The sequence below is a fragment of the Aotus nancymaae genome, unplaced genomic scaffold (assembly GCF_030222135.1).
Source record: "Aotus nancymaae isolate 86718 unplaced genomic scaffold, 86718_ANA_hifiasm-v0.15.2.pri h1tg000003l, whole genome shotgun sequence".
Taxonomy (NCBI): domain Eukaryota; kingdom Metazoa; phylum Chordata; class Mammalia; order Primates; family Aotidae; genus Aotus; species Aotus nancymaae.
Window position 1 is genome coordinate 21611663 of NW_026988414.1, and position 10944 is coordinate 21622606.

General features: G+C 47.2%; 1 protein-coding gene across 1 annotated transcript; it reads left to right on the top strand.

Annotated features, from left to right (window-relative positions):
* The first annotated feature begins 655 nt into the window (after window positions 1-655).
* Window positions 656-8950, top strand: CUNH9orf152 (chromosome unknown C9orf152 homolog). Its single transcript, XM_012439019.2, has 2 exons — window positions 656-1428; window positions 7015-8950. Exons 1-2 carry the CDS (start codon window positions 1236-1238, stop codon window positions 7539-7541), a joined length of 720 nt encoding a protein of 239 aa, XP_012294442.2. The 5' UTR covers window positions 656-1235; the 3' UTR covers window positions 7542-8950.
* Window positions 8951-10944: the final 1994 nt, after the last annotated feature.

Below are 10944 nucleotides of genomic sequence, written 5' to 3' on the forward strand. Positions count from 1 at the left end.
CAAACTAACACATACGACCCAGTGAAGATTTGCTCTCCATCTTCCACCAGTCCCCCACATCAAATGACTAGATCTTGTCTGGTGAATGTCCAAATGTCTCCTAGGTTCAGGCTTTACTCTGTGTCCATTGCCTCTTTAGACGTATTGGGTAATTGGGTGATCAGTAAGCGCCATGATAGAAGATAGAAAGGGACTTAGCTGACCAAATGCAGCAAGCCTAGGTCAAAGCTGGTGCAACAGAGAGAGGGTCTGGGATTCAAAAGCAATGTGGAAATGGTGGGGCTCGCAAGCAGAGGGTGAGGAGATGCCTAACTTACCACTTGGTAGGAAAATGCTGAGATGGCAGAGGTTACACCAAATGTCCAAGGGGTGGGGCTGGTCAAAAACTCCCTGGGCTCTGCCCCATGACTGGCTTTGGGGCTGGGTTTTCACCTGGGGTGTGTGTTGGGGTCTGAGTGGAGATCTTGGGGAGATCGTTGTTACTGGGTTTCTTTAGGGCATGGCCGTGGGGCACACATCCAAAGCACCGGCCCTATGAAGCTGCCGACGCTGTTCTTTCAACTAATGCAAACCCAACCAGCAGGTTTGCTGAAAAGTGGCCACGTTCCAGTCCAAGATGTGTGAGCTGAGTGGGTGCTCGGCATTCCCCAGTCCCAGTCCCAGCTCTGCCAGGAAATGGGAGACTTCACCATGGCACTGGGAATTGGATTCTAAACTTGAGGATCAAACAATAGAAGGACCTGGAATAAGACACCTTCTTGAGCTCCCTGAAGGGCTCTGAGCAGCTGGGTTTGCCTTTCTCTTCACTCCCCCAGTCCTCCTCTTACTCCTCAGTCTCCCACTCCCCATCGCTCCTTTCCCTGCCTCCTCCTGGCTGTCTCCATCATCCTCCCGCTCTTCCTTCTCTCGCCCCATTCATACCCCCTTGCCACTATCACCTCCTTCCTCCAGCCTTTCCCCCTTTGCTGCCCCCTTCTTTCCTCTGACCTTTCCTTCTCCTCCTACTTCCCCTGTCTCCCACCTTTCTCCTTCCCCCATTTCTCCCTCTCCCTACCTCCTCCTCCCCTTCATCCTTCTCCTTCCCCCTTATTTTTCTACCTCCTTCCTCAGTTCCACTCTCCTCTCCACCCTCCTTTTGCCTATCACTCCCCCTTCTCCCTCACTGCCCCCTCCCTCTCTCCCCCCTCCCTGGGCCCTGCCCCACCCAGCTGTGTTTGCTTTTCTCCCGGATCCGGATGAAGGGGTTGCCCTGCCCATGCCCAGCCCTGCCCCACTTCTGGCAGCGTGGGTCTCACTTCATGGCTGAGGACTCCAGGACTCAGGCCCCTGGGAAAGGGCCCCCACTCAGCATCCAGCTCCTGCGAGCCCAGTATGAAGGCTTAAAGAGGCAGCAGAGGACCCAGGTCCACCTTCTGGTGCTTCCAAAAGGTAGGGCTGGACAGGTGCTGGGGAAAGAGGGACTGACCATGGGAGAGCTGAGTGGCAGAGCTGCAGGGAGGCAGAGCCAGGGTTTGCCAGCCCTCCTTCCCAGTGGGGAAGAGGAGGGGAGGCAGGCTCAGGGCAGCTGAGGGGCCTCAGCCAAGCACCTGGCTGCCAGTGCTGTTCCTGGCCTCTGCTCTGATGTTCTGATCTTGCTAGACTAGTCAGCCTGGTGAACCAGGCTTGGCCCCACTGCTAGCCCAGCTATGGTGATAAGAGCTCTGCTTTCTGGTTGGGTCTAACTAAGGCATCTCCTACAAACCAGAGAAATTCACTCTGGAGGTAGAAGACATAACATTCCCAACAGACTGGGAACTGTCTGGGCCAGATGAAGACCTCAGAGACCCATGAGGCATCCCAGGCTCATCCAGCCTAAAACAGCAGGAGGGAGGTATGATCAGACACAGAAACCCTCTACCCCACTCATGGGGAGAAACCTCCTCCCTTTAGGAACTCCGATTTCATTCCAGGAGGGAATTAGAAGCACAGGGCTCAGAAAGCAAGGGGCTGTCAAATCCCAGCCCTTCATCCTCTAGCAGAGGAACAGGTTGAGGGAGAAGGGAAGATGCCCTGAAAGATCAAAGCTGAGCTCTGCGGGATTCTGTGGTTATTTGTAGAGTTCGGTGGACTCTTTGGGCTGCCCTTTGCCAGGCCAGACTAGGCAGGAATCAGGGGCCACAGGGACCTCTCTGTCTAGGGCAGGAAGTATGCTGCCTTTTGGGAACAAAAGTGGCACCTCTGAGCCGAAGGAGCCCATCGCTCATTACCTGAGCTGTTGCCAACCAGTGGGACCCTGCTGGTGCCTGGAAGGAGTGAACTGGCACAGTCAAACAGTCACCATCACTGCAGGGCATAAACGGAAAGGTTCCTAAAGCTCTATCCCACCCTTGAGGGAATTTATTCATTCAGTTATTCAACAAACATTTATTAATTTAAATCCCTATCAAATGGAAGCACCATGCTTAATATACCTGCAATTCAGACTCTAATTACTTAATGGGCATGATCCAAAGACATCTCAAATTCAACATGTCCCCAGAGAATTCACTATCCCCTGCGCTGGTCCTTTCTCCTGCTCCTGGTAACTCAATGCCTCCTTTCCTGTCATTACCAGGTGCTAAATTAGGGTTCATGCAAGGAGTGCCCAGGCGTGGCTTTCTCCGAGAAGACTTCTGACCTCTCAGCTAGGTCAGGGTCTTTCGGGGCACTTTCAGCAGTTTGTAGTTCCACGTTCTTTTTTTTTTTTTTTTTTGAGGTGGATTCTCCCTCTATCGCCCAGGCTGGAATGCAGTGGTGCAATCTCAGCTCACTGCAACCTCTACCTCCCAGGTTCAAGCAATTCTCCCTGCCTCAGCCTCCTGAGTAGCTGGATTACAGGTGCCTGCCACCATGCCTGGCTAATTTTTATATTATTTTAGTAGATATGGGGTCTCATCATGTTGGCCAGGCTGGTCTTGAATGCTTGACCTCACGTGATCCACCCTTCTTGGCCTTCCAAAGTGCTGGGACTACAGGCATGAGCCACCATGCTCAGCCAAGTTCCACATTCTTTATCTAACTGTGAGAGGCAGTACACTGTCTAATGGAGTGGTCATGTACTGGGTCTTGGAGCACAGCCTAAGTTTGAGTCCCAGCTCTGCCATTTACTTAATGTGCAGCTTTAAACAAGTTACGTAAATTTTCTGGGGCTCAGTTTCCTCACCTGTCAATTGGGAATAACTAGTACCCAAATCATAGGGTTATTGTAGGAACCCAATGAATTAATATGTATGAAGCTCATCAAGGCTTTATGTACTGACTGGCTGAGGACAAGATCATGTGTGTCACATGCATCTGAGGAGGAAGGCCACTTGAAGCTCTAGCACTGAATGTGAAGGAGTAGGGAGTTCTCCAGGAAGAAATCAGGGTGAGATGACAAAAATAAGGTGAAAATGATGCTAAGGTGGCAAAAGAGCAATTAATTGTCCCCTACACTTTGGCAATAGGGTAGATGGTGATATCTTTCATTGAGAATACAGGAGAAAAATGTTTTAGTAGAGGGAGATAAGCTTGTTTTTGAATATACTGCATTGGAGATAGTTGCCTGTAGACCATCCATCCAGCCTGGATCTCATTTGGGCTGGAGATATAGATCTGGGGGTCATTAACATATTGATGGTAACTGAAGCCATGGGCATGGATAAAATTATGGCAAGTCAATGTGTAAATTGATAAGAAACTGGGATGAAAATTAGAGTTCTGGAATACTCAAATATCTAAGGAACAAAAGGAGGAAATGAAGCCAGGGAAGATGGAGAAAGCAGCCAAATTTGAGAAGAGGGATAGCATTCAGCCGTAAAAAGGAAAGAAATTCTGCCATACGCTACAACATGGGTAAAACTTGAGGACACTGTGCGGAGTGAAATAAGTCAGTCCCCAAAAGGCAAATACTGTATAATCCCATTTACATGAGGTATGTAACATAGACAGATTTATAGAGACAGAAAGAAAGTAGAATGGTGGTTGCCAGAGGCTGGGCCATGGGAAGTGGGATGTTATTGTTTAATGCTTATAGAATGTCAGTTAGGGAAGCTGAAGGGTTCTGGAGATTGGTTCGCCAATAATGTGAATGTACTGAACACTACTGAACTGTACACTTAAAAATGGTTAAGATGGGATATTTATGCTTTCTGCATTTTACTACAATTAAACATATTTTAAGTGGTAGAAGAAAGGCAAGAGCAATTAATGTCATGAAGCCAAGCTAGTAGAGGAATTTTAGAGGACAGTGATCCTCAGCGCCCAGAGCAGCAGAGAGACCCAGGAAGACAGAGTGAGCATTGAGATTGGGCTCCTACTGAAGCTAGAAGCCAATGTCACAAGACATTGGGTGACATTTGGAAGCTCAGAAATGCTAGGAGCTGATCAATGAAAGGAAGGGCTCTGAAATTAGCTTTCTTCACCCTGTCTTAGCATTATGCGATGGGTTCAGGTTCTGGAAATGCAGTTACAAGTAGTAGCGTGTCTTCCCTGATGCAATGTAAGTTCCCCAGGGGACCTTGAGTGACTTTCAGAAGTCTGCAGAGCCCCAGTTACCCGAAGTGGCTGGTGTCTCAAAGGAATATGCTTTTGTCACAGTCAGACACTGCGTGACTCACCTTATGTAGAAAAGGGATTAGGGTAGGGACTTATACCCAGGCTGGATGTTTCATATGACATTTCATTTATCATTGTCACCAGCCTTGTAAGGCAGCTCCCTTTGTAAGATCTCCCTTTTATAGATGAGGCAATGGAGGCCTGGGGTCTCCTAGTGAGTCAGTGGTGAGCTCACGACCAGAACGCATGTCTGCCTGACTCTGGCTGGATGAGAGAGGCTGCACCAGAGGTCTCAGGCAGTTGGGATGAATTTTCATTCTTCTTTCCTCCCTGAGTCTCTCTACCACTCTCTCTGCTCTTCTCTCCACCTACTTCCTTCATCCCCACTGAAGAGAGAAGTCAAGGAAAGGGGCTGAAAGAAATCAAGGAAAATCAGGAGAAATCAAGGGGCTCATACCCCTTCTCCAATTTGTATCTTCCGGCAAAGTGAATCCAGGGTGGAGAATGAAGAAACTATTATAGATAACAAGTACATTTCCTTCATCCCCAGTCCCCGACTGACCAAAACCAAAATAAAACAGATAAAAAACATGATATGAAATTTCCCTGCACTTTTCAGACAATTACCCTAATTCTCTTTTGCTTGTGAAGAACAGGCACCATCCCAAGATGTGGAGGGTACTGCCATGGAAAGCTCATGGTGATTCTCAGCAGGTGCTGCACTGGCGTGGGGTCCCTGTGTACCTCCCAGCCGAACTCTGCTTTCCTTTCCTCTGAACCCGCAGGCTGGGACTAACAGTTGAGCAGCCCTGTCCACCTTCAGTCCTTTCCTCCTAAACTCATGATGGGAGAGGATGCCAGTTCCTGGGTTCTCCCATAGTGTCTCCCTCCTTCCTTGTTCTCAGATAAGTACATAACATGTTGGATATTTGTAAAAGTTTCTTTCATTCCACGCTGGAAAATAATCCTAAGGAACTAATGCGGTTACAAAGCAGGAACAACCCTTCAGAGCCTCACACTGGAGTTGGTGTTGACAGGACAGCAGCTGTTGGCTGAGGTGGCTGCAGCTGGTCTTCTGTTTCTTTTGGATGCCTGGAATTGGAGCTCAGGGGCTTCCTTCTGACCTTATTCTTCCAATAGCATCTCCCCATTCTTGCTCTGCACATGTCACCTCCAGGGCCTCCCGTGATAACAGATGCCAGAACAGGCAAGTGAACCTAAGTGACATCTCTGAGGAGCGCCAGGCTGGTCACACACCTGATTTCTATAAGGGAAATGCCTTTCCATCGTTCCTACCACCCCACTGCCAGCAAGAGTTGACAATGAACTATCATATTTCACTAGGTGGTTTTAAAAAAATGTCCCCAAGAAAGAAAAGAGATATTGATCTGCCTCCTCCACCCTAAAGCCAGTTCTGAGAAGCAGTAAATGCTGCAAATGTCCTCCCAGAACAGTGCCTGTGGACAAGGAAAAGGATCATGATTGGTTCTCTAAAAGGAGATGCTTCAATATACAGCTCCTCCCTCTTCTGACTTGGGTGGTAAACTCACTATCAGAATCCCAGGACAAAGACAGATGTGGTGGCTCACGCCTGTAATCCCAACACTTTGGGAGGCTGAGGTGCGTGGATCACTTGAGGTCAGGAGTTCAAGACCAGCCTGGCCAACATGGTAAAACCCTGTCTCTACTAAAAATACAATAATTAGTCAGGTGTCTAATTTTCTTCTAATTTCCAGCTACTCGGGAGGCTGAGGCAGGAAAATCACTTGAACCCAGGAGGCGGAGGTTGCAGTGAGCCGAGATTGTGCCATTGCACTCCAGCCTAGGCAACAGAGCGAGACTCCATCTCAAAAAAAAAGAATCCCAGGACACAAAACCCCATAAGTTAAGGATAATCTTTTCCGCTGGTGAGCATATGTGACTCCACATGTGTGTGAGTCTGCGTGTGCCCTTGTTCCTTGCCTTTCTTTTAGCCCCAAGTGCTAGTTCCCTATCTCCTCCCAGAGTTTACTCCCTCACTTCAGTGGTTGAGCCTCTATTATGCTTGAGATTTTTCATAGCATTGATTGCCATCTGAAGTTTTATTATAAATATGCATTTGCTTATGATCTTTCTACTCAACTAGGACACATCCAGGAAGGTGTGGGTTTTGTCTCAATGTTCATTGCGTATTTCCAGGACCTAGAATAAATAATGCCTGGTACATATTAAGTGCTCAATAAATATGTGTTGAATGAATGAATAATAGTGTGTATGTAAATATATATGGATGAGGTGTGAAAGGGCATGTGTGTGAGCATGCAAGTGAGGCCTTGTGTGCATCTGTGTGTGTACACATGTACACACACACAATGTACAGGAACCTTCTGGGGATGGCCTTCCTTCAGCTTGAAAGCAATGAGACCCCTAAGTGCCCTTTTCTCTTCCAGTAATGACCCTGCTGGTGCTTTCTCTTTCCAGGAGGAAACACGCCTGCTCCTGCAGAATCAATGGTCAATGCTGTTTGGATTAACAAGGAGAGAAGGAGCTCACTGTCCCCGGAAGAGGCCGATTCTGAGGTGGAGGGGAGGCTGGAGGAGGCTTTCCAGGGCTGTCTTCAGGCCCCCGAGTCTCCCTGGCACACGCACCTGGAGATGCATCGTTTGGTCCAAACCTTCCCCCAGGATACCAGTCATCAAGTACATCATAGGGGCAAGCTTGTGGGAGCTGGCCAAAGGCTCCCTCCTGAAGGAGACGCACACTTGTTTGAAACCAACCAGATGACTCAACAAGGAACCAGAATCCCAGAGCCTGCCCAGCTTCCATGCCAGGTGGGCAATACCCAAACAAAGGCAGTGGAATCTGGCTTAAAATTCAGCACTCAATGTCCTCTTTCCATAAAGGACCGACACAGGTCTGGGAAACCAGCCTACTATCCATTTCCCCAGAGGAAAACTCCCAGGATCTCCCAAGCTGCCCGGAACCTGGGCTTATATGGCTCAGCCTGAAGCTCTCTATTCTGCCAGATGTCTTGGCCTTGAGGCCACCTATGGCCTCATGGAACAACCAAGTAGGCAGAGCCTTGACTAGGTCTCTAGCTTTGAGCAAGAACTAGATTCAGCCAATTATAGGAATTGTGGGAGATGAACTTCACAGTGGGAACATGGTCTTACTCTTCCAATAAGAAGAGACTGCCCAGGCCAAATTGCTCATAGTTTAGGATGAAGAGGACTGTTTGGTCAGTGCAGCCCCATTCTGACATTGCTATGAGGTCCTGGATATCCATTCCTTGGGGACGACCAGTAAGACGTCTGCTCCATCCCTGGAACTGGAGAAATCTGAAACGTAACCAAGGACTCTAGCCAATGGAATTCCTTAGCAATGCCCATGGATCAATGGACCTGGGCATTCTTGTGTTCAATGTCTTCTGATGATTTCTCACATATTCTAGAGAAGACAAGCTCTGAGAATTCAGACACTTTTTCTGGTGGCTGTGTTTGGGGGCCATCTCACTTAGAAGTCATAACACTCATAGGCAGTAATCACATCATTTCAATTTGAGCTTCCCAAAGTATGGTTACCCTGGGGATGAAGGTCAGATCAATGGTCTACCATTTTGTCTGTTTAAGGGGTCTTTAGAAAGCGCTGATCATCTGTCACTGCTCACTGAGACATGTACATTCCAGCATCATCACAGATTTATCTCCTTCCTTCTGTCTCTCCCTCCCTCCCTTCCTCCCTTCCTCTCTCCCTCCCTCCCTTCCTCCCTTCCTCTCTCCCTCCCTCCCTTTCATTCCTCTCTTCCTTCCTCTCTTTTATTCTCTCTCCCTTCCTGCCTTCCTGCCTTTCTTTTGTCTCTCTCTCTCTCTGCAAATTTACTTATTAAAAAAAGTGCCAGTTATTAAAGATATATAATGATGGGATCCTGAGCAAAAAGAGGAAAAGAAATGTTCCTGCTTGAAACATACATCTTCCCTATAGACTGCCTCCTGTTTAGCCAACTTGGATCACTCAGATCCTTCCAGGGATCAAATGCATGTTTTTAACCCTAAGACAAAGCAAAGCAGGTGTTACTTGGATGACAGAAACAAAAGCTTGTCTTTCCTGGTTAATGTTTAGCTTTAGTAATGCTATGTAAACACACGTAAGGTGCCTTTCCCTCATATCAGATGCTTTCTCTGTGAAGTTTCATCCCCACCTTTCTTTTCTCCCCATGGTCATCCAGTCTCGCCCATCTACATCCAGAGTTGTTAACTAGTAGTGTCATTACCTGTCAAAAACATGTAGGTGCTTTCTTGGACCACCCAGAAATCCACTCCAATTTGGGGATTCATTGTGATTCCTTTTGTGAATAATTAACACAATTCAGTTGTTTTTTTTTTTCAAATATTCTAATAAAAAAGGAAAATTTCTCAAAGACCTTTGTCCTTTGGTTTTTAAAGAGGTGTCCCACAGGTAACGTATCTTTCTATAGGTTTGTTTTTGTTTTCATTTTTTTGAGACAGAGTTTCACTCTGTTGCCCAGGCTGGAGTGCAGTGGTGTAATCTTGGCTCACTGCAACCTCTGCCTCCAGGGTTCAAGCTATTGTCTTGCCTCAGCCTCCCAAGTAGCTGGGATTACAGGCATGCACCACCATGCTGGCTAATTTTTTGTATTTTTAGTAGAAACAGGGTTTCACCATGTTGGCTGGTCTGGTCTCGAACTCTTGACCTCAGGTGACCTGCCCACCTTGGCATCCCAAAGTGCTGGGATTACAGGTATTCACCACCACATCCAGTCTCTTTCTATAGTGTCTTTAAAATCCTTCTCTCTTCCTTGTTACAAAGGCTCCTGCAGATGTGGCAGCAGGTGCAGGCCACCTCTATCCTGTCTACAAGGTGATGGAGAGTGCATGGGCTGTGGAGTCAGCAGACTTAGATATTAATCCAGCCATTCCTGATCAAGTGTGATTTGGACCAAGTTACTTAATCTCTCAGCTTCGGTTTCATCATCTGTAAAATGAAGACAATATTTTTGTTTTGTTTTTTGAGACAGGGTCTCGCTCTCTCACCCAGGTTGGAGTGCAGTGGTGCAATCTCGCATCACTGCAACCTCTACCTCCCAGGCTCAAGCAATCCTCGTCACCTCAGCTTCCTGTGTAGCTGGGACCACTGGTGCACACCACCACACCCAGCTAACTTCTGTATTTTTTGGAGAAACAAGGTTTAGACATGTTGCCCAGGTTGGTCTCAAACTCCTGAGCTCAGGAGATCCACCTGCCTTAGCCTCCCAAAGTGCTAGGATTACAGGCATGAGCCACTGAGTCCGGCCCAATACTTAACTTTTGAGAGGACTGGAAATAATGCATGTAAAAGTTCCTGGCACTCTTGGTAAGAGGTAGCAATCATTATTTTTAAAAGTTTATTACTTTTAAACATCCCTCTTTTCACCTCCCACTCAACATCTACCCTCTGCAAGCTGCCCTGCTCCCACAAAGATTGAAGATCACTGGCCACTTCCTTCTCTCCAAATTCAGTGGCTTCTTCTACGTCCTTCTTCTCTTTTATCTCTGCAGCATTTATGATGACTGTTGCCATGGACACTCTGTGCCTTCTTCCATTTCTCTGTTAGTTTGGGGCTGTCCCTTACCAGTCTATGAGCTCTTTTAAGTCAAGAAAAGTGTTTGACTTTTCATATTGCCCCAGCACTTAGAATAAGGCTTGGCAAATCTAGTGGTTAATATGTGATTGTCAAATGAGTAAGTAAGAGAACGACTGCCATATCCTCTTTGTTTTATCCACCCAACAGCCTAACTCTGCTCCCTCTCTTTAATTTATAGACTGTTCCAGGTTCAGACTTAGATGTTTTATTTTTCCTTTAATGTGTTCTCACTTAAGAATCAAAGCAGAACAAGGTGTGGAAGTAAGAGTGTGCCAGGAACAGGATGTGTAATGACTGTGACGGACACAACATCCTGATGTGTTTCAGAAGCTGGATGAACGCCGGTGGGATACAACACAGTGACCAAGGGAGAGAGTAGGTGCTAGGGCAGTGTGTCATTCAGGATAGGCTATGATTTGCTGCAGTAACAAGCAACCCACAAATCTCATAACAGAAGCTTATTTTTCACTCCTACGATGTTCACTGTGGATTTGGGAAAACTTCCAGGGTCACTCTTCTCTGTGTATTCTCCGCTATTAAGACTTCCCAACCTCATGGCACCACCTTGTCAATACTCAAAAAAAGAGTTCCTGGCCTGGCATGGCAGCTCATGCCGGTAATCCCAGCACTTTGGGAGGCCAAAGTGGCTGGATTGCTTGAAACCAGGAGTTTGAGACTAGCCTGGACAACATGGTGAAACCCTATCTCTACAAAAATACAAAAATTAGCTGGGCGTGTTGACATATGCCTGTTATCCCAGCTATTTGGGA